This window comes from Abramis brama, assembly GCF_963993115.1.
Source record: "Abramis brama genome assembly, chromosome: 23".
Lineage (NCBI taxonomy): Eukaryota > Metazoa > Chordata > Actinopteri > Cypriniformes > Leuciscidae > Abramis > Abramis brama.
In genome coordinates, this window is record NC_139985.1 from 9,763,848 (window position 1) to 9,788,375 (window position 24,528).

The 24,528-nt window shown below is 39.8% G+C and overlaps 1 protein-coding gene across 2 annotated transcripts in view; it reads left to right on the forward strand.

The window, feature by feature from the left end:
• Positions 1–871: 871 nt before the first annotated feature.
• The window catches only part of igsf21a (immunoglobin superfamily, member 21a), a 224,195-nt gene continuing 200,538 nt past the window's right edge, over positions 872–24,528 (forward strand). The window contains exon 1 of one of the 2 annotated variants that reach the window (XM_084100556.1): positions 872–1,411. In XM_084100556.1, coding sequence (XP_083956682.1) covers positions 1,273–1,411 — 139 coding nt within the window. In that variant the 5' untranslated portion in view covers positions 872–1,272. The remainder of the gene's footprint in view (positions 1,412–24,528) is intronic. The other variant, XM_084100557.1, reaches the window with a different exon arrangement.

Sequence of the window (24,528 nt, forward strand, 5' to 3'; positions counted from 1 at the left end):
TACATTATCCTTTGTCAGCATGCAATGTTGTATAATTTTATGAGGCCAATAAAATATTTCTCACTATTTTTATGATAATAGCATCATCATCCAGGGGCGAGATGGTGGCCCTATAGGCAGCCCTACAATTTGATTGGCTATCTGAGATGCCACTCCAAATGTACTATAAACTATGATTGGCCAACTTCTACATCAAAGGAGGGAAAATTACACCAAATATAACCTTTTTGGTTATATAAAGTGCAAATTTTACCTTGTGATTCAATTCATTAACCATCAATTTGTTCTTGGCTAATTTATATTATTATATGTCATATTCAAATGAATGAATTAATGAATTGTTGTAACATTTTTAAACCCTTAATCCATTTTGTTGTCATGTGACCAGAATCACAAGAACTAAATGTGTGTTTTTTTGTGTGTGTTTTTTACTGTAGTGATAATTACCTTGAAAAATGTCTGAAATAATCATTTAGTACTTTTAAATGATGTATCTACCATTTTCAGAGTAATTCAATCAAAATATTTGTTTAGAACAGGCTTTTCAAAAAATGTTTGAAACCCACATGAATGCAAAGACTACATTTCTAATAACCTGACGCGTGTATTTTAGCCTATGATTTTTTTTTTTTTTTTTTTAAAGAATTTGTCTTTTTTTTAATCTTTACAGACATCCCATTTGACCCTCATGCACGAAAACTTACTGAAACACGAAAACTCACTGATGCTGAGTGGGGTTCATTTGCAGATACCCTAGGTGACGCTGTTCGTAGAAACATTTCCAGCGCTTGATCTTTCCAGGTTCTATGCAGTTAATGCAGAGTAAGGCATCTCACCACGTATGCCTATAATGATCTTTCAAAACCTTTTCAGTCTGGGGAAAAAATCCAGCACGAATAAATCGGCTTAGTGGACAGAATTAGAGGGGAAGGGTTTGGAGCCAGAGTAGGATTAAGGAAAATTGTGTGAAATAAAAAGCGAGTGATCACGAGTGACTCTGTTCGTGTGTGTTTCGGGAGGGAGGGAGAGAGAGAGAAAGAGGGAGAGAGATTTTCATCCAAATCCATATCTATTTTTTAATCCTCGTCTGTGCGTAAACGTTGTTTGCTGCCTTCGCGAGGAGACTATTTCACAATGCAACGCTTTTAATTATCTTTACTTAATATTCAACAACCTTATATCTTTTGAAGTGCGCATTTGTTTTAAACTTCAATCTTCCCTCCGACACTTGGACAGCATCATGACCAGTTTGTGGAATCGCATCCCTTTGGAATGGTGGGAATTACGCAGCGAGCTGCCGGAGAGCATGTAAACGCAAATGGAGTTTGGGATTTATTGCAAAATATGGGAAAGATGACCGTCCTGTCTTTGTGTTTTCTCTTGTGCGCTGATCTACTGCAAGTAGCTGTTGGTAAGTAGCCTAATTGTTGTGTTTTGTATTATCATACTCGTATGCGCTTTTTAGTAGAACACACTCATTCTGCACAGCGCTTCGAATCCCGCACACACATATTCTCATCAGAAACCGCTGCACGCACATTTTGAGACATCTTTCATATTGACTTAGATCAAGTTTGTCCGTTTTGTGCGAGACCCCGCTTAGTTTGGATTCTCCGAGAATAGCCAGGCTTCAGTCGCGGTACTTTGGGCTATAGTGTTTGCTGGGTAAGAGCACAGACACTGGGTGAATGTCATTTTTCATACAGTACATTGTGAAACAGCAGTAGGCTACGTTTGAACATTCTGACGCCCAGGAATAAATTAGGCTGAAAGCATTAGTGCCAAGAGCTATTGACTTTCACCCTGACCATATTTATTATTTCATAGTCAAATCTCATGATTACATAGCCTATCCATAATTCGATGACTTTTATTGTAAATGTGAAAAGAGGCACACATTTGGCTTTTTGTTTTAGATGAACCGAGACATACCTTAACCATGGGATCATCCTCTCTCTCTCTCTCTCTCTCTCTCTCTCTCTCTCTCTCTCTCTCTCTCTCTCTCTCTCTCTCTCGGCTAAATAATAACCGTGTTGTATTATGGTATAATGGAGTCATTTACCATTTTCTTATTCTTTTTGTTAATTATTTTCTCTTTTTCATAGCGAATTTGACCCCCATAAATAAGGTTTGGACGTCACTAAATTAAGTTGGTAGAATTCCAAAGTATATTCCTTTTACAAGTATGTTTCATCAGCATTTCTAGTAACCAAAAAAGTTAGATTACAAGTTAGTCAGAATGGGCTATTGATGCTCATGAACTGAAATCATTGTGAGAAGGTAACCATGACAACAGTAAACGCATGTTCTCTTTCCTTTACAATGCGGTACATCGACGAAAACCTGCATTATTTGTGGGGTTTTTTATATGCATTTGGAAAAAAAATACATTTGACATTTGGTTAACTGTACATAGCCTACTGTGACGCCATTATACAGTTGTACATGTCCCGGAAATTACTAAAATATTTTCTTTAAGAAAAGTAACCCCCATGAAAGTCATTGAATAATTCACACACTGACCCTATGTAGCCTAATAGTACTGAATGCAGTTGGTTGCACTGTATTCTTACTTTCTGTAGTTTAATCTAATGTAAAACTGCAAACATGACTGTCATTTCACAGCAAAAATAAAAAAAAGAAGAAAAAAACTACTGTGGAAGTACTAGGAACATTGTAAATTCACACTGAATAGCTTTCCCTTCATTCGACTCTGAACCAAGATGTTCTTCCACCCCCCAATCTTTCTATGCCTTGATTTACAAAATGCACAGACCATGTACTGTATGTTGTAACAGCCTGATACCTGGAGGAAAATTTATATTTACTGAGAAAAGTGTTACTGCTGTGTTGATGGCATTTTTCATTGCTGACAGTGATCTCTTGTAAACAGTGGGGGAAAAAAATGTAATAAACACTGTTTGAACCATTGTGATATGCTGTGAATTTGTCTATTGCGGTCCCTGAGTTGACTGAAAGTCTGTATGGGGTGTCCCTGGGTCTGTAAAGGTTGAAATCCCCAGTTACTTGATGATTGATGTGTGAAGGTTCTAATCTCTGGGCGACATCTGGCACGTTTACAATAATCATCTTGACTCCCACCCAGCTGTTTTCATTCTCTCTGTACTGGAAGATTACATGTCCTCATGCAAAAACCCTACAAAGAAATTTAAATCAAGACAAAGTCAGTGATATAACACCAGCGATGTCCTGCAAATAATGCCTTACAGAGTGAAGTGATCATTCATAATTTCTGACTGCACTGGTGGTTGGCGTGTCCCATATTTTAATACAGGCCACCGGAGCATAATGCAGTCTGGTGAGTGAGCGAGAGACAGAGAGAATCATTTATTGTTGCATAAACCATCAGGTCACAAAGTTCAGCTGAGGTTGTGGTCACAAACTGCGGTATGGACAGTCTACAGCCACAATTAATGGACAGGAGATGGTTTTTATGGGTCGAATGCCATTGTCATCCACCTGTTTCATTTCATCATCATTTCAGCGTCCTGCTGCCTGGCTGGTGTACAATTTTGCACATAATTTTGTGATCAGCGTTTTCGATGAGAGCAATAAAATAAGGACTGACAAATGCATAGCTTTGCAATCTTATGCTGCCATTCAATTATCTGATACAAATGATTTACATCATTTATTTACTGTCATGTCGTTCGAAACTAGGGTTATTACTTAACCAAGCCAAACTAAAATGAAAATAGGAAATAGGAAAATAAAAATGAATTCAAAATATTAATAAAACAATAATAGTAACAATGACACTAAATTAACACTGTTCAAAACCTGTATGAATATCTTTGATCTCGATTATGCATTTTTGGCAAACTATGCCCTTTAAATCTTGGAAACACTACCAAAATATTATCTTTTATGCAAATCCTCAACTATGATCTCTTTCAGTAGACGAGGACGACTGACTGTACATGAAGATTTGAAATCACGACCAATCCAAATAAACAACTTCCCTTTCTGTTTCTTTTAATAGTTAAAGACAACATTTCATCCTTTAAAAAATGAACCCATCTTTCATCGAGGAGCTGTTTTGCCCTACTGACATTACGACTACCTCAGACTTTGGAAAAATCTTCTAGAAATATAACTTGTCTGGAGGTGCTGTTACTCCTAATGACCTTTAACTCCAGGACTGACCCACAACATCACCCTCAACACACCTCAGAGCTCAGGGCAGTGCAGGCTCTCCACAACTGAGCCATTCAACCCCCCATGTGGATTCCTCCATTTCCCCTTCTTAAGAGACTTCTTCCCTAACAGATCCATCTTGATCAAGTGCACTAGCTGCAGTCAGAGACAGGTGTTGGCAATTCCTGCTTTAGTCTTCAATAATCACTCTTTGATTTCCTGCCTCCTTTAGAAGACATAAATGTGACCTTCAGGAGCTTCTTTGTCACCCAATACAAACTTGAATCTTCCAAATGAAGAATTCAAATGAGTTCTCTTTATGCTAACAGTTTAAATGCACACTTACTTCTTGGCTCAGTTCAGTTGCATTGGGGTGAATTGAGATGAATCTGAATCAACTGCTTTTAATTTTTAGATGTTACAAAGGAGCATTTCATCTGATCATGCAGTTACAGTACAAAAATATGATACATCAATTTCATTTTGATCTGATAATGTCTTTTGATGATGAAACATCAAAGCAAGTACATTCAAATGCTGATCTCTTTTAGCCAGAACTGAGTGTAGTGAGTCTTCTCTTTCAACAGTTTCATCATCCACATGTTAGAGGTTCATAGAGCAGCTGTTCTCAACTGGTGGTTCGTGGAGCAGTAAAAATTGGTCACAGGTCTGTTTTAGTTACTTTTATGCATTTAGAAGAAGCATCTTAAATTGCACTCACTGTATACATTTTACCAACTCATGCTTTCCAAGGGAATTGAACCCAAGAGCTTGCCGTTGCTAGTGTTATGATCTACTGTTTGAGCAACAGGAATGCTGTTATAAGTGGCAAATAAATAAATAAATAAATAAATAAATAAATAAAATAAAATAACAAAAACAACTAACCATATAATAATTTTTTTTTAAAGGATTAGTTCACCCAAAAATTTAAATCCTGTCATCAATTACTCACTCTCGTCGTTCCAAACCCATGACTTGCATTCATCTTCAGATCACAAATAAAGTTTTTTTTTTTTTTTTTTTTTTTGAAATCTGAGAGATTTCTGTACCAGTGTCCCCACATTTAAAGTCTGTTCACCCAAAGCTCTGATGGTTCAAAACATCCGTAAAGAGATTGTATGATGTAAAATAAATCCATATGAATCAAGCGATTCAATCCAAGTCTTCTGAAGAGACATGATCGATGGAATGATGTGAGGGTGAGTAATTGATGACAGAATTCAATTTTTTGGGTGAACTAACCCTTTAACATAGCAAAATCAATAGAAACTAAAAACAGGAGGCAATGCTTCCCATATCATTTTGCTGTTGATGTCCAAGTGTGTCTAACTCAACTAAAATGTTCGGGGGAAATTGTCTCCAATCAATCTGTCACCGTTTTAAAAAAAGTGTATTTGAGTAGATATCTTGACATCAAACGTGTAGATTATGTAAATACAGGTTCACTTTGCAGCAAAGATAAATATATGGCTGGTGACATTTAGACATTTAGAACCAAAATTGATAATTTTCCTTTTCAGCCAATGTCATGTTAAAGCCAAACTAAGTAGAAATTGTGTTTTTGTCAAACAGCGACCCCTAGAGTCGCTGTGGAATACTTGCACTGTCGTAAATATATTATATTATAACGTTTTTACATGATTGCAGCTAGCCTAAATCAAAAGTAAATAGTCTATAGTCTAGGCCTATTGTATAATTTAATTTGTGTTGTTTTTATTGGAATGTAAACATTACAAAATGCCAGATAACATCAATTAAGTTAAATGTACGTCGCATTATTTCATAACATTGGCCGTTATGATGTCATTAGACATGATTATTGCAACTTATCATAATAGTTTGCAAATTGTGCCCGTTTACACTATTTACAACCTCTATGTTAGGCTTATTCATGTCCTGATAATTATGTGAGATATTGAAAGCTGTTCTCATGATAATCGCAGGAATCAACGTCAACAGCGTCGTCTGATATCCCTCAGGACTACGTGATAAATACACCTCACAACACCTGAGTACAGCTGGCAAACTAATTCGTGAGGCATAGCTATCTGATTTATCAAAACGATTCCATTTACACCTGGTCACATAAATGTATTTTTGTGAAACGGATTTAAATTCGATCTTCAATTCTCGCGCTATATGAAGATTTAATGGAGTGCACGTCACCGAAAGCAACAGATATGAGCTGCATTTTATAGATCATCAGCTAAAATTTCTAAATCAAAGACCGCAATAAGAGATAGCAGTAACAGCCCTGGTAAGATCATTTCATTTCTTTACTTTTAATGATGAAGATTGTGTGTTAAGCGTCTGCGACTTACTTTCACTTTGATTTGTGATAGTTTGCACGTTGGCTTGATGCAGTTGCTCATCTGCGGTGATGCGTGTTCCAGTAGCGTCGTCATATCTGGATATAACATATAGCCTATAACACGCTCTCACACGTTGTTTTTGGGTTTTTTTTTTGCATTTTTGGGAGGAGTACAATTTACATATGTGGTTTCAACAACCATATGCATTTACACTTGTCCAGTTTCGTCTGGAATGCGTCTCAGATCTCCTCCTGAAGTGGTTTGAGGGATCGGATTCAAATCCGTCTCAAATGTTTCGGAGGGCATTTAAACCTGGACTTTTCACGATCGGATAGCTATCCGATCTGAGAAAACGCATGAAGTGGCCAGGTGTAAACAGCCCCCATGACAAAAACATACGCACGAAAGCCGAAAACAAACGCGGTTGGCCTCTCACGTCCAAATTTGACGAAGTGGTGGGGGAAGTGACGTATGCCGTAAAGCAGTCGAATTTTGTAGTTCTTTTTGTGCTCTGGTTACTACCCGAACCCGAGCTGAACACGCAGCAACATTGAAAGCACGAGTCCTGATTGTTCTGGTAGTGGTGATCTAGTAGTGTATCTTGTCTCTGATCTATTACCCACAGTAGATGGCGGTAATGCTCTTTTTAAGAATGCGAACCGCCAAATAAGCACAAAGAAGAAGAAGAAGAAGAAGACTACCCGAACCCCGAAGTTACATAGTGCCAGTAAAAGCGATACAGACCCTGTCAGGCTATGGCAGACGTGTCATTCAACCTATTGTAAGTCGATGTACCATCACAAGGATCTTGGAAATATATTATGAAGGTTGAAAAGTTACATAGTGTTGCTTTAACAATTTTGCATATTGTTTCCGAGTCTGTGCGGTTCATGGTAATATTTATGAATGTTCTATTGTTCCTGCTTCTGCTGTTCGCGTTGTAAATGTAACAGAGCTTAGGGCTTCCCAAGCCAATGCTGCCATGTCTTAACAGCAAATGAAAACAAACATAATCCATATGAATATTGACGGATGTACCATACCGGCTGTGTTCTCTTCCCACACTCCATGTCATACAAAGAACATAATGCTTTCTGCAAACTGTGTTCTCCAACTTACTGGTGTAAGCAGGTCACTGTATTGTGTAAAAAGCTTTAAGGGCTTCAGTCAGAAGGGGAAGAATAGAAGAGCACATATAAACTGCAATGTGGCTGTGCTTGTAAAAATTCTTGTTTACAGAAGGCTGGCATAGTTCATCAATACTGTACTTACAGTACTGCACTTTTGTGTGTATGTTTATAATGGATGAAGGGAGGCAGGGTAAAGGGAACAACTTCTGATAGCCAATGGAAAAAGTTGGACTGGCATGTTCGGTGCAACCACAGAAAACACTATAAATTCATTACACTGTCATTTCATGATCAAAGGACAGAGTTAAAGGGATTAATTTCAGCTATATTCTCATCAGAACCATTCATTAGAATTGAAGATACTAGGTGCAGACTTCAGAGCTGTTAACTAATAGCATTGCAATGTTTATTTGTGTTTGGATGCTCGTATCTGTGCACCTGCGAAAATGATTCTGATTAATGAGCAGGCTGGGGTGATCTTTACTGGCATGCCTGTCCTTTGACATGGAAATTTGCTCAAGTTGGGCAGCTTTGTCTTTTGTTTTTGCAAGCATAAATTAAATGATTACATGGTTATGCGCTGAGCTGTGGATTTGGCAGCCCTGTACTGAAAATTGATTACCTTTGACAATTTCTAGTTTGCAGACAAAGCTATCGTCAACTCTGGGATAGATGTTTTGAAACTACAGTCAAATGAATTGAGATTTAATTCATCTAGCTGCGTTTCTCAAAAAGTCAAGGTGAGTGGTGGACCAGATGACCCCTGTGACGCTTACATTTCAATCCAGCTTTATTTGAAACATAATAGGACATTTTTGAAATTCAAATTCAAAACTATGAATGGGAAGGAAATGTTTTTTTTTTTTTTTGCATTTCTTTTAGAAAAAGTTTCACTGGCCTTCGATCACATTTAGGACTAATAACTAGGACTACTGTCCCAAGAATTTTTTTATATTTCATTTAACGTGTCATATCTCTATTGTAGAGTTTACTGTATGTATATTATAAATGTATATAATTATGAAATAAAATCATAGGTAACACTTTACAATAATTTTTCATTTGTTAACATTATTTAACTACATTAGTTGAACTAAAAATAACTATTTCTAAAGCATTATAGTTAAAGGGATAGTTCACCCCAAAATGAAAATTCTGTCATTGTTTACTTATTCTCTCGTTGTTCCAAACTTGGATTCATTTCTTTCCACTACTGAACACAAAGGAAGATATTTTGAAGAATGTTTGTTACCAAACAGTTGTGGGGCACCATTCCCCCATACTATGGAAGTCAATGGTGCCCCAGATCTGTGTGGTTACAAACATTCGGTTTCACTTTATTTTGATGGTCCCTTTAACACGTTCTGTTGACTATAAGTAATGCTGCACCTACATGTCTACTAACTCTCATTACAGTGTTAGTTAAGTATTAGTAGACTGGTAGGGTTAGGGTTAGATTAAGTTGACATGTAGTTGCAAAATTACTTACAGTCAGTAGAGTGTCTGTTGGAGGACCATCACAATAAAGTGTTTGCAGATATTAAGCAGACAGTCTACTTATACTCCAATTAAAGTTAGTTGACATATAGTTGCAAAGTTACTTGTTACCCATTCTTCTAATGTTAAGTTGTATCTGTTAATATTAGTTAATGGACCTGAGCTAACATGAACTAATAATGATCAGCTGTATTTTTTTAACTAACGTAAAAAATAAATAATAATAATACTGTAACAAAAGCATTGCTCATTGTTAGTTAAGTTATTTTATGCATTAACTAATGTTAACCAATAGAAGCTTATTATAAACTGTTACCATAATATATAATTATTGTTGTGATTTCAATAATTATAATGTATAGGCTACAATCAAAAGTATTAAATGTTAATCGTAATATTTTTTTTTACCATTTAATAAAGTTAATTTCTCGGGGGAATTTTGTTTTGTTTTGGCGAGAGGCTCAATGCTCCATGGTCGGTTCAGGGGCAGCAGTGTTTCCTGTCTCTTCTTTAGATATGTGGTTGTGTAAATAAATGCTTTTAATTGCAGACAATTGCAGAGAGTAGAAACAATCTGAAGCTCTTCACCCATCTCCTCTGAGCTCATCATCAAGTCTCTAATGCAAAGGATGTGCATCTCTTCAGATGAATCATGTTATGAAGGGCTCTCATCATGACATACATACAGACAGACAAAAAAAAAAAAAGTTAAGATGTGTTTTATGGCTGTACATGATATGGCTGCGACATCAGATTAGCTGATTGAGTTAATATTTTCCATAATAATATATACAGCACAGCATCACTGCAGGGATTCAATAAGGCAATAGCACCATTGGGCTGTTGGTGGGCGTCGGTCGGGCTAGTTTTTGCAGTGTGTTCCACAAGTCAGTAGCAGTATGTTGAATCTGCATCAGGGCCGCCTGTGAGAGATCACTCTGATTGGCTGTTCAGTTTTGCTAATGAGTCAGTGCATGAGAATAAAAGCAAGCACATAAGTCAACACAACACAGACAGAAGGCTATTCTAATTTTATTCCATATCTGAGCATTCCAAACTGTGATATTTTCATAACAACATGAGCCTCCTGGAATGAAGAAAGTGATCAACATGAGTGATATTCAAAATGGCAAGCAAGCGCTATACTTTATTAACAGTTTGTATATCTGCAGTCCTAGTTTTGGTTTCTCTTTTTAAATGACTAATGTAGACTATTGATACCTGCTGATATAGACAGTTATTTCCTTACACACAGGCACAGAACACATGTGCTATAGTTGGCAGTCAGCTGTAGTCTTTGCGGTGTGTTAAAGTGCAGCTTTATATCCAAGATGCAGCCAAAGCGAGGTAACAACACAGTCGCCTTGTGCATTTCTTGGACATTGAACCCATGACCTTGGCATTGTTAAAAGCCACACTCTATAGGATCCCACTTTGGCATTTGAATGAAACCACAGTGGGATTAATCGTTCTGTATTGTGACTAAATTAAAATTTTGAGGATACAATATTGTGTCCCGTGCAACATGGTGGCTCAGTTGGTAGCATTTAAGTTGCTGGTCCGTTTTGCATCCATAGTTTCAAGCTCAGTAACATGCAAACTCTACATCTCCTAGATTTTAGCAGTAAATGTTGGAATTAAATGTTATGTTATGTTTTTGTGAGCAAATGAAATGGCTGTTTAGTGCTTAATGTTCATTTATGATGGAGATTTAATTTCCCCTACAGTCCAAAGACATGTAGGATAGGTGAATTTTAGAAACTAAATTGTCTGTTAGTGAGAGTGTGAATGGCGATGCGTAAGTGCTGCGACAGACTGGCCCGAGATGTTGGGATAGGCTTCATCATCCCAACATTGCGGTTTAGAAAATGGATGGATATTCTGGATAATCCAACATATAGACTATAGTAACATGTCTGCTGATACATTTTGCAGTAATATGCATTGTTCTCCAGCAGTGTCACTGGCTTTCCCCTGCAAAGATTCACACACTCCTTTAAATTCCACCTGCAGTGGAATCTGTGGCATTTCCCTTGCCACAGATTCAGGATGCTGCATGCCTCATATATATTTTTCTTGTCCGTGTACTTTGTCATTTATATCACTAAATTCACTTTTTTGTGCCATTGTACGGATTGTTGTTTTCACACTATGATATAGTTATTTAAAAATCTGTCCAAATGACTTGCGTCTTAGTCTCCCGCTTGCTCTTAATAAGGTGTAAAAGGAGTTTATGCATCGATTTCTCAAGGTTATTGTGCTGTATATTGATTTTAATCCCCGGGAGGTCAAAGTTCAGACTTGAGCTTCTCAGTAATGAACCTCTAATAATCTTGATTCTAATCTTGCTTGGAAGTCCCTCTGTTGCAGGAGTGGACGCAGCGCTGGCACAAACTCATAGACATTTACTGACTGATGTTCTTCAGTGCGTTTTCAAGATTACTTTTCCTTTTATCTCCGTACTTGTGAAGATCATTCAAGCTGTGCTGCCCAGTGAATGAGAAATTCAAGAACGCATACTGTAGTAACAAAATTGTAACAAATATAAACAAAATTTTAGGAGACCTCCAAAACAAAATTAGGAACTTTTAAAATCGTATAATTGGGGCACTTTAATCTCAAGGGGATTGTTTTGAACCCGGACACATCATAAAAAGTCCTACATTTGATGGCCATGTACAGTATAGGATGTCACAGCATCTCAAGAGATTTTCGTGACCACCTGATCTGACCCTGAATTCACAGAACTGGAAGTGGAGCCGTAATTATAGGCCACATTAACCTTAAAATAAAGGAAGAATGGTGCTGCATTTTATCACAAGCACCCACTGTAGCCTCTTGTTTTTCCACCATTCTCATCTAAACAGGCCTTGTTCTCTATGTATTGACCCCTGAAACTGCTTCCAACTGTTAATATTAATGATATTCTTTTGGCTTGTGTTCACTACTTTATCTTTCGAGCACTTTGTTAGTGACCCTTAAATATGTATAATCGTCTTCTTTTTTAAGAGTACAAGAACAATTAGATCCAATATGTTAAGATATTCAAGGTAAAAAAAAAAAAAACACTTTATTTTTTCACAGTAGTATATAGATTGCAACATCAACTCTTTCCTCACAGTGTCAGAAACGGTTCGATCAAGGATTCAGTCTCTCTAAACTCCTTTTTGAGAGCCAACTCTGCTCTGATTGGTCAGATGGCCCAGTCTGTTGTGATTGGTCAACTGTTTACAGTGTCGAAAAACAAAACGCCCATTACCATATTTGAATTTCAGCTCAGGAGGGTTTCTTGGCATTTGTTCACACAGTGTTAAGAACGGTAAAGATGGCCTGAGTTCTCATCCTTTGAAAATGCGTGCAAAGTGGATTTGCTTTCACAGTGCAAAAAATATATATATATATTTTTTCGACATTTCGACAACACAAACCAAAGTCCTCCAGGCCTCAGCTAAAACCACAGTGTTTGAGGGCCGGGTTAAGGTAGATTGATGCCAATGGCAGCCAATGAAGACCATAGGCAGGCATTATGCAAATTCTTTACAAACGTAGGTTCGAGTAAGGCTGGAATTACTGATGACTTGTTTCAGGCAGCCCAGAATCATTTCTTTCCTTTGGGAGACAATAACTCCCATTTATCGTGCATTTTGATCTTTGAAACTTTGCAGACCTTTGACATTCACAACTACAGTATGTTACACCATAATACCCGAAAAAGCGTAATAGAGGCACTTTAAAGCTCTAGGTTGCTACATTAGAAAGCGTAAGAAACAGCTCTTTTTCTTGACTTCCATCTCACCAAGTTAAGGTGGTGAGAATTTAAGGATTGTGATCCGTGAGCTGATCTGAGGCTTTCCTCTCTCTGTTTCGGTCTGCCTGTGACAGCTGGGCTCGACTCAGAGGAAGTGAGAATAGATATTGGCAGGGAAGAAGAATGTGCCAACTTTTGTCTACCAATCATTGGCCATTGGCATGGTGCCTCAATCGCTACTTGCATTTAATGATTAGACAAGAAAAAAGGGAAATCATTAGGGTATGCATGATTTATAGTTTATATATTTAAATTAACAGTTTCTTTATGCTACATATGATTTGCTAGATACCATGTGGGTTTTTCTCTCTTAATTCAGGTTAGTGGAGACACATCCACACCCTCTACAGTGACTCTGAATGCCCCGAAACCCTTGTATTAATACAGGAGTGACAACAGCACAAACATAAAACGATCTTGCAAATTGTGGTTTCTATTGAAGATTTTCAGCCTTTACAGTAAAAGTAATGGACTGCAAGTGATTGGCCAATTTTAGAAGAATAAAATCTTTCTGGCTTTAGATTTTGTGTTCACAGTATGCTGGCCTTTATCATTACATTTGTTTTTGTTCTGTTGACAGGGCTGTTATTGCCCTTCCATTTCTATTTTTGCTTGAAGAGTGATCATTCCCTTTTCCAAGCCTGTGTAATAATCAAACACCAGTTCATTGCAATTAACCAAACAAAAATGAAAGGTTTAATGAATTGCTTTTGCATGAATGTTTCATTTTCAACTCTGCCATACCATGTGTCATGAAACAGGATTCACACAGGTAAAGTAATCAACAGGTTTATGTGCAGAAATATGTGATCACAACAATGGAAGCAGGTGAGTAACTGATGAATATAGTGTTAAGGATGGATATCTGGATGAGTAAGGGTCTTATCTGTTGCAGGTTCGGAAATGGAGATCGATGTAGATGACTGAAGACAAATCGTTCTGGTAGGTATCGTGCAGGTAAGGAGTCAGGTAAGTTTTCTTTGAGGGAACGACGAGACCAGACAATGGTGAACTGCATTGGGAAGAGTTATATAGTGCTGGGTGATGATCAGTGAAGATTGGTGGCATGTGATGGTGATTAGTACTCTGGTGATTGGGAACGAGTGGGTGGAGTGTAGAGGTCTGGTGCTGTCGATGTTGTTGACTATGTGACAGTACCCCCTCCTCCACGGCCAGGTCCTGATGGCTGAAGTGGACAGTGACGGGGACGGCCTCTGCCTCTCAGGGTTGGACGGTTGGGATAAGCGTTACGGAAGTCGTGCAGCAGTGAAGGGTCCAGAATGTCATCACGAGCGACCCATGACCTCTCCTCTGGGACAAATCCCTCCCAGTCGACGAGGTATTCCAATAGGCCGCCCCGTCGCCGGGAGTCTAGGATGATGTTGACTCGATTAGATGTTCTCCTCTGACGGGTCCACAGGAGGATGAGGCATGTCCTCCGCACCAGACCCTGGGGAAGAAGGAACCGGAGGATTAGTGAATGGTTTGAGTAGGGAAACATGAAATGAAGGAGAAATTTTGTAGTGAGAAGGAAGGGTTAACCGGTACGTGACATCATTGATCTGCCTCTGTATTGTGAAGGGACCGATATAGCGGGGACTCAGCTTACAGCAGGGCAGTCGAAGACGGATATCCCTGGTTTAGAGCCAGACCTTTTGCCCGGGATGGTCTCGGGGTGTTGCTGATCTTCTTGCGTTGGCTCTTGTGTCTCCAAACTGCCTGCTGTAGATGAATGTGCGCTGAGAACCAGACCCTCTCGCTCGCTTGGAACCAGTGGTGGACAGCTGGAATGTCCGAAGGCTCTCCTGACCAGGGAAACAGGGGCGGTTGGTAGCCAAATATGCACTGGAAGGGAGTAAGTCCTGTGGTGGCTTGTCACAGGGAGTTTTGTGCATACTCGGCCCAGGGAAGAAAACGGCTCCAGCTGTCCTGATGGTCGTGACAATATGACCGCAGGTACCTCCTGATCTCTTGTATCTTCTGCTCAGTCTGGCCGTTGGACTGCGGATGATATCCAGGGGCCCTATCTTGCACCCAGTGCAATTGACTTTGTACACCGACGCATGTATCATTCCTATTTTGCACCCGCGCAAAGCGTGCTTTTCCCTCCACTGAAGCATGTCGCTAAACTAGGGAATGAACTTGCGCTCCCTGGGCGGTTCTGCGCAAAAAAAGGAGGCGTGTTCCGGCGCAAACGTTTTTGCAGGTTTAGAAAACAATTGCGCCACTTACCAGGAAAAAATTGTTTAAAGTCAGTGGCGCGTTGCGCATGTTATTCATATGCTATTTTAAGGGCGCATGCTTGGCCATAATCAATGTAGCGTGTGCACAACGCGCATACACTTTGATTCTCTCATCTACACAGAAGCAGCAGTTTTCATTTTTGCAAATCATACATTATTACGATGGATAGATAGATAGATAGATAGATAGATAGATAGATAGATAGATAGATAGATAGATAGACAATTTATAATTTTAATTTTATAAAGTTAATTTGGGTGGGTTTCTCCATTTCAATGTAACTTCTCTCTTTTATGGCCGTGACGAGAGCGTTGCTCTCCTTGGCTGTGAACCGCTCCTGGCGTGCGCCTGGCAAATCCGCCGTTACAAAAGCAATCCGCTATGGAAAAAGCGCATCTGCTCTTAAAGGGAATGTGAGATGACGCTCTGATTGGTTTATTTTACGTTACGCCCAAACCACACCTATGAATAATGAAGCTACTTCAGACCAACCCATTTTAGATTTGCGCCTGGCGCAAGAGTCATTTATCCCGCCAGGAAAATAGCAACAGCGCCCAAGACCCGCCCACAAAGTTACTTGCGCTTTGCGCTTGACACTTGCGTTTCAGATCGTTAAAATAGGGCCCCAGATGTGAGACTGACAGTGACTTCGAGTAGTTTGAAGAAGGCTCGCCATACACGGGAGATAAACTGAGGGCCGCGGTCTGAGACGATGTCTTCGGGAATTCCAAGGTGATGAAAGAGTTGCTGGAAGAGGGTTTCAGCCGTCTCGAAGGCAGTGGGAAGTCCCTGCAGCGGGATTAATTTACAGGCTTTGGAGAAGTGATCCACTATGACGAGGATGCAGGTGTGAGAATTAGAAGATGGGAGGTCGGTGATGAAGTCCACTCCAATATGCGACCAGTGTTGGTTAGGAACGGGGAGAGGGACTAGTTTGCCTTTCCGGAAGGTGACGGGGAACTTTGGATATGGCACAGACTGAGCATCCCTGAACATATCGGGATACTTCCTGGGTCATATTGGGCCACCAGTAGCGATTGCTGATGAGCGAGAGGGTTTGCTGGCTGCCTGGGTGTCCAGAGCCCAGTGATGTGTGGACTGAGTCCATGAGGGACAGACGGAGACAAGTGGGCACATAGGTCCGTCCTTCAGGACCTCCTGGCAGAGCAGGCTCTGACTGTGTGGCTTCGGCGATTTGGTGTTGAAGGGGTGTTGAGCTCCCTCCAGCTAATGTCTCCACTCTTCTAGAGCCAGTCTGATCGCCAGTAGTTCCCAGTTACCAATATCATAGTGTTTCTCCACCGGGGACAGTTTTTTAGAATAGAAGGCGCATGGATGGAGTTTGGGAGGCTCACCCTGCCGCTGCGATAGTACAGCTCCTACTCGTCTGGTGTAGACGTCCACCTCGACGATGAAGGGGAGATCCAGATTGGGATGAACAAGGGTAGGAGGTGTACTGAAGGTTTTCTTAAATTGGTAGAAGGCGGTGCTAGCTTCCGAGTTCCAGGACAGAGACTTGGCCCCATTGCTCAGTAAGGAGGTGAGTGATGAGCTGAGTTTACTGAAGCCATTGATGAATCAACGGTAGAAGTTGGCGAACCCCAGGAAGCGTTGGAGTTCCTTGATGGAAGTGGGTTGTGGCCAGTTTTCCACCGTCTTTACCTTCCTCAGGTCCATCTTTATGCAGTGTTGATCGATGATGTACCCGAGGAAGTGGACTGTGTCACGGTGGAACTCACATTTTTTGAGTTTCAAGAAGAGGTGGAACTTTCAAAGCTTCTGTAGGACCTGCGTTTCGTGGTGGCGGTGGTCAGCCAGGTTTCCGGGAATAGATGAGAATATCATTTATATACACGATGACAAAGCGGTGAAGGAATTCCCGGAACACCTCGTTCATGAACCCTTAGAAGACGGAAGGTGCGTTGGAAAGCCTGTACGGCATAACCTGTTACTTGTAGTGCCCTGATGGAGTGACGAAAGCCGTCTTCCACTCGTTACCTTTGCGGATTTGAACATGGTTATATGCACTCTGCAGGTCCAACTTTGTGAAAATACGAGCACCACGTAACTGCTCTAGGGTGGCTGGAACTAAAGGAAGAGAGCAGCGAAATTTGACGGTTTGAGAGTTGAGAACACGATAATCGATGCAGGGGCGCAAGCCTCCGTCCTTTTTACACACAAAGAAGAAATTCGAAGCGGCAGGGGAAGTAGATGGATGGATGAACTCCTGCTGAAGAACCTCCTCGATGTACTCCTCCATGGCCTTCTGTTCTGGGATGACAGTGGATAGATCTTACCACGTGGTAGGGTGGCCCCAGGCAGCAGGTCGATCGCACAGTCCCATGGCCGATGAGGTGGTGGTGTGGTCGCCAACTGCTTGCTGAAGACATCCTTGAACGCCCGGTATGCAAGGGAAATTTCGTGCTGCGTTGTGGTGGTCGGACTCTCGATGGAAGTGGAACAAAGATTCACTTTGGGTGAATATGAAGGTTGATGGCAGGTAGAACGCTGGTAGGTGAAATTCTTAATGGATTGCAGGCAGTGGTTAAAGCAGTTTTCCCCCTACTGTTGGATCTCACCAGTGCTCCAGCAGATGAGAGGCGAATGTTGTAACCACGGGTGTCCCAGGATGATGTCAGCCGTTGAGCCCTCCAGCACCAAGAACGATAACTTCTCCTGATGGAGACATCCGATGCACAGAGTCAGTGATGGGGTACAGTGCCGAATGTGCCCACGGCCCAGTGGTTTTCCCAGGATCGAATGTACATGAAGAGCTTGAGAAAAGGGTCTCTGACGGAGATGAAGCTTTTGAAAGAAGTTGAGTGACGTGAAGTTACCAGCAGCACCTGAGTCTATGAGGGCTTTCGCTGAAAGAGATCATTGATGGGAGATTAACATTACATAAGGGCTTTTTAGTGAAGATATCGGAGGTGGTAATTGGAGGGCACTCAACGCTGGATGTGGAGGTCGCACCGGACAGCTGGGCAGGAGATGTCCTTCCACTCCGCAGTATAAGCAGAGACGATTTACTATGCGACGCTGACGCTCAACATTAGACAGGTGAGTGGAGTCAAGTTGCATGGGCTCTGGTGCTGGAGGGGCGGCAGATGTTGAAGTGGGTGGAGGATGCAGCACGGGTTGATCCAAGGTACAGGCTGTGAGCCATTGGGATATCCTGATGGCACGTTGAATGAAGTTCTCTAGGCCAATGACATCAAAGATAGCCATCTATTGACGGATGTTAATGGTGAGTCCCTGGTGAAATGCCGTGATCAACGCGGTCTCATCCCACCCGCTGACGGCAGCCAGAATGCGGAATTGAAGAGCATATTCGTTCACTGAAGACTTCCCTTGACGAAGACGGAACAGCTGGTCATGAACAGAAATGGAACTGGCGGTTTGGCCAAATACCTCTATAAAATGCATGGTGAATGCCACCAGCGAGTGAATGACCAGTCCATTAGTGTCCCACATGGCACGCGCCCACTGAAGTGCACGTCCTGTCAGCAATGAAATGATGTAGGCGATCATCGCACAATCATTGGTAAACTGCTGCGGCTGCATTTCAAAGAAGAGAGAGCATTGTAACATGAACCCGCTGCATTCCTCCGCCTCACCTGAATATGTCGCTGGTCGGGCCATGATACTGACAGAGGCAGATGGTGAAGGACTGATGATTGATGACTAATGGTTGGTGAAGGGCATGTCGAAGGGCTTGAACGAGATCGGAAAAGGGATCCGGTGGAGGAGTTCTTGCATCGCTGGGATCGGTAGTACTTTGCATGTTGGTCTAGTCTTCTGTCATGAAACAGAAGGATTCACACAGGTAAAGTAATCAATAGGTTTATTTGCAGAAGTATGTGATCACAATGATGGAAGCAGGTGAGTAACAGATGAATATAGTGTTCAGGATGGATATCTGGATGAGTAAGGGTCTTATCTGTTGCAGGTTTGGAAATGGAGATCGATGCAGATGACTGAAGACGGATGAAGGAAGCAGATGACTGAAGACAAATCATTCTGGTAGGTATCGTGTAGGTATCGTGCAGGTATCATGCAGGTATCATGCAGGTAAGTGTTCTTTGAGGGAACGACGAGACCAGACAATGGTGAACTGCATTGGGAAGTGTTATATAGTGCTGGGTGATGATCAGTGAAGATTGGTGACAGATGATTAGTACTCTGGTGACTGGGAACGAGTGGGTGGAGTGTAGAGGTCTGGTGCTATCGATGTTGTTGAGACTGTGACACCATGATGTGATGCTCATTTTTGTCAGGATTTTTTAAACTGTTAAAAAAATGCACAAAATAATAATATGACTATTTTATTTATATATTTATGTATTATTTGTAATAAATCTTTAAAAAAAACCTGTTCATATTTAAATATTTCTGAAATTATTTGAAAGGCCTAGTTTGGCTCAACCTTTTTTCTTTTATTTACACATTTCTTATATATTTCTATAAAAACATGTTTTAACTAATACAATTTAAATATTGATCATATTTTGCTATTTCATATTTGTTCACCAAATCAAGGTCAGTGTACTCATCACAGAAGACCAACATAAAGGCAGCCATTTTGATGTAATTTGACATAACCAAGTAGTAATAACACAGAGAAGACACCTGCAGGCATTGGGTGCTTCTTAAACAGAAGGCTGCATCCTAGTAATGCTGCATATCTCGGCTGCCACGTCATCAAGCGCTGCCGAAGGCCATATAAATTTAAAGAATCCTCGGAAGGCAGACTTTGTTTCACATCCTTTATTCATCTGCTTTTGAAGGATGCATCAAGTATATTCTTTGCACCCTTCACTCACCGACAATCATTTGCACACATTCCAATTCACGAAAAAGAACTGATGGAAAACAAGTTGGCACCGAGCTCATCTGAGTTCATTTTGAAATGTAAGACAAAAACAATGTTTTCAGTGTGTCACAACAATGTTATAAAAACATAAATCTCTGATATTTTGTTTTGGTGTAAATTAATCACTTAACACTAAACTTCTCATAATGTAAGCCACTGGGAGAGCACAGACGGGTTGTCATTTACTGTATTGCATTAATAGAAAGGTAGTTAATATAAAGATTTTTAATATAAAGTATTTTTCCAAAATGAGTTCATTTTGACTCCTTTTAATCGTTTAAAGCCTTCCACAAATCGTTATTTAGCTAAAAACTGAACTCTAGACAGGAACATTTTGATAAACATATGCACTATATTACATTCATTATATTTTACTTAACCTGTTCTTCAATATGTAGTGAATGTTTGAATACATCAATTATGAAAACAAGGGTTTATGACAGCCATTGTGTAGTTTCAATTTCACAAACGGAGTAGAAACATAATGTCATTAAAAAAGTTGTTGTGGTTATGTTGTTAGCGGTTAGGCTACATGATTACTAGTGTATGATGCTTTACATAGGTTTCCATTACACAAGAACTTCAATTAAGTTTGTTCAGCAAAGCATTCTTTGTGTAAATGCAGTTGTTCTAGTCATGTGATACCAACTTGCATTAATTGTGTGGAAAAGTTATCTTTTTTTTGCAAGATACTTTATGATATAATATAGATAGGCTACTGTAGGCATTTAACAATTTGAGAGGTTTGTTCTGAAGGTGTGATGTATGCTATCCTGTTACGTGCTTAAAATGATACAAATCTATGTGTTTTTCCATCTCAGCCTCATTATGCTTTTTTTGTTTTATCATATTGTCCATTCAGGAAACAATTCCCTTAGTAAAAACTTATTTTTTTAGTTGTTGTCTCCATAGGCACATATAACATTCACAAGATTAAGCTCACAGGTAACAGATAAACCTAAAATTAAAATATTTGTTTATTGTCTTTGGAGAGTTGTTTTGGTGCTAAGTAAAAGAAATTAAAAATGGTGAGAGGCTATTACCATATTTTATTAACACAAGAAAATGTCTTGACTTCTTCCTGCTTGGCTGGTTCGGATTCCTGAGAGAGAAGCTCAGAGGACTTAAGGCTCCCTCAGTACAAATAATAGAGTGGGTCTCAGCCCATTATCCCAAATGCCCTGTTCTTTATGTGTCTTGAGAGTGATGCAGATGAGAGGGAATCCAGAGGGTGTGCATAATAGCAACTGAACTTACTTTGGCCTTTACGATTTTGGCGGTGTGTTATCACATGCTGCATAGGCATGTCTCTAGAGTGGGTAATTTTTAAAGGCAAGACAAATGCCATGGGTAAAAAAAAAAAAAAAAAAAGAGAAAGTTGTCCAAGAAGAAGGCTTTTTCTAGACCCTGAGCACTCTAATGGCGCTTTTCCATTACCAGTACCAGCTCAACTCGACTCGCCTCGCCTCGCTTTTCGCTCCATTTTCCATTGCAGATAGTACCTCCACAATAGTACCTGGTCGTCATAGCGCCGCCGCAGTAAACTGCCATGACATAATCTTGCCGTAGACTCTCTGACCAATCAGCAGTCTGCCGTGTTTTCACGTCACATTTTAGTATCGCCTCAGCTCGCTTAGAACCTCGCCGGAGTTGATACGAAAAAAAGTACAGGTACAACTTTTACACAGTGGAAAACCAAACAAAGGCGAGTCGAGTCGAGTCGAGCTGGTACTGTGTAGTGGAAAAGCGCCATAAGGTTTGTGGCAGGCATGCAGTGGCAGGGTTTTCACATGGTCCTGAGAGAAGCGGCTTTGTTTGCTTTATTTGATTCACCATTATATAAAACTAATATAAATAGTAACCTGCTTTAAAGAGGCTTTACTGTATTATTTAGGTCAGGTCATTTTAGGACCTATTTCATATCTAGGATCAAATTACACTTAAGGGAGTTGCATTATTTGTAGCATTAGCATATAATGCCTTTATTTCCATTTATAATTTCTGAGATTAAAAATTCTACAAAGTGTTATTTTGTATTATTTTCTTTGTTCGAGTATAAGTAATGAGAAGGATCATGTGTTGCTTCTTCTCAGACGCCCTGTAGACCATCGTCTCTTGCGGTGACAGACAAGTATTGATGACACTTTAGTCCCTAGCTTCACTTTTTTGGAAGGATCATCAGTAGACGACTGGTTTTTGCTTAGACAGGCATCGTAAGAAATTTCTCCGCTGCATTTCCTCGTGTTATGCTGTAAATATGGATTGTGTGACTTGTTTATCATCGTTAAACGGTACTAGACATATAAAATGCATTCTGTCGCTATCAATGTATATTACTGTTGGACAGACTGTCAGCAGCTTTGCTTACGCAATCATGAGATGTTAAGAGTAGAACATCTCATGATTCACTCCATCACAATTTGGGATTTTTGGCACTGTTGGCCCTCAGAAGCATCAAGCATATGAGATTTGAGTCAAGTGGGTTTTTAAATCAACTTAAAAAACAAAATGAATTGTATCTTTGATAACTGAAGTGTATGATGCTTGTTTTGGTCCTTATCTTCTTGCTAGCGATGCACAATATATGCAGGTACCATACCGGTTATTGGCCAATATTAGAAAAAAATATTGGCTTAAGGGCACATAATGTGAGTTTCGCCACTAGAGGTCGCTTATTCAAAACAATAACAAAGGTGTAGCTTGATGATGCCATGAATGAGTGTGGATTCACCTTCACAACCGATGGAAAGCAATCCGACGGTACTCATTATTATGTTCATGGGTGAGCTAATGTAAAGTTTTTTTTTTTTTTATGTTACTGTGGTATGAAGCAGGGCGGGGCCAAAAGCCTGGGATATATGAACTCCCTTTTTATTTTATCTGTTCCAAGAAAGTACATTTTCTGAATGTAGTCAAACAAAACTGAAGTCTGATCACAGCAAATACTAAAAACGTAGTGTACTTAAGTTTCAATAATGCACGTTCACACACACGCACGCACATGCTCACACGCACTCAAACACTTGCTCGCTTACACGCACACACACATGCTCACACGCTGTAAATGTTAAAATTGTGGGTGTATTTTTTATGACTTGCTTTTGTTTTGCCTCCCTTGTTTTGCCGCCATTTTACACTAGCGAGACGAGCATGTATGCGACAAATGACGTCAGAGAAACGTCAGTAGGCTATAACGGCTATAATCTATTATGCATCAATGCAGAATCGCCCACTTTTGCATCGCGATGCATTGTAGAAACGATTATTTTAACACCCCTAGTTTTTATTATTCTGACTCGCTGCCGGTCCTTATTGTGTTTATTTTACAATTAAAGATACATTTAATGTCCGCCTCCTTTTTCCCTGAACTTTATTACAGTTACGTTTGATTACTTAAATTAAACATTTTTTATTTAATTCTAATGAAACAGCTGCAAGTGCTGAATTTCTACTCGTACATGTCACTTTATTAGACAGATTAAAATTGTGGGGTGACGCAGCACTGTTTTACTTGGTCAAAACAATCTTAATAAAATGCATTTGAATGTGTTGAAAGCAATGTTATAACATTAGAAAAAAAAGAAAAAAAACTACAATAGAACAAATCATGTTTATTAGGCTGCTGTCACTTTAAGATCGAATGCACTGATCTAATATACTGATCCACATGCACTTTCTTTCTCAAGCATTTACGTTCACTTTAGCCACAAACTACTGTGATTATGAGGATACTCGCAAAGACGGGCATTTTGACATACAAGTGTGTGTATTTGACTGTTCAAGCCCAGCAAGGCACTAAAAATAACTCTAGGCGCTAAGTTCAGTACTCATATGCTGTATGAGCAGCGGATCATATAATATAACATATAATGAAATGAGGCTGCTTACTGCACTTCAATGGTTTAAAATCACTTGTTTTTTTAACTGCAAAGCTTAAAAACTGATTAAAACGATAAGCTTTCAAGACTGCACAGAACGGCATCGTCACGTGAGCGTAACTGCGATAGAGATGATAGTCCAAAATCTCTACCGGTTTATAAATTTCTACTGGTTAATCGTTTCTACCGGTATATCGGTATACCCACCCCTAATAATAATAATAATAATAATAATAATTTTGTAAATCTTCTTACAATGGTTTACAATGAATAGGTGATGAACACATTGGAAATATATTGAATAATTGAAAGGAAGCATTAGGAGCAGAGATGCATCTCACTCCTCTTCCTGCAACACCTTTTTTTATGTAAATAAATGTGGGAATAATAGAGTTACACTATTACAAAGATGCAGATAAAAAAAAAAATCATTCTCTCTCTGGCTCAGGGATTTTCGATCTTTGTTACACATGTCGCTGTTTTGCTTCCTGGGAAAGCAGCTTTTAGATTATTAATAAGGGAGGAGGGAGTGAAAGAGATGAAAACATTCTAATCCACATATTGACGTCATGCTGGATGGACCAAGGCGGAGGAAAGGGAGAGAGCGTTTCAAGAAAAACTATCG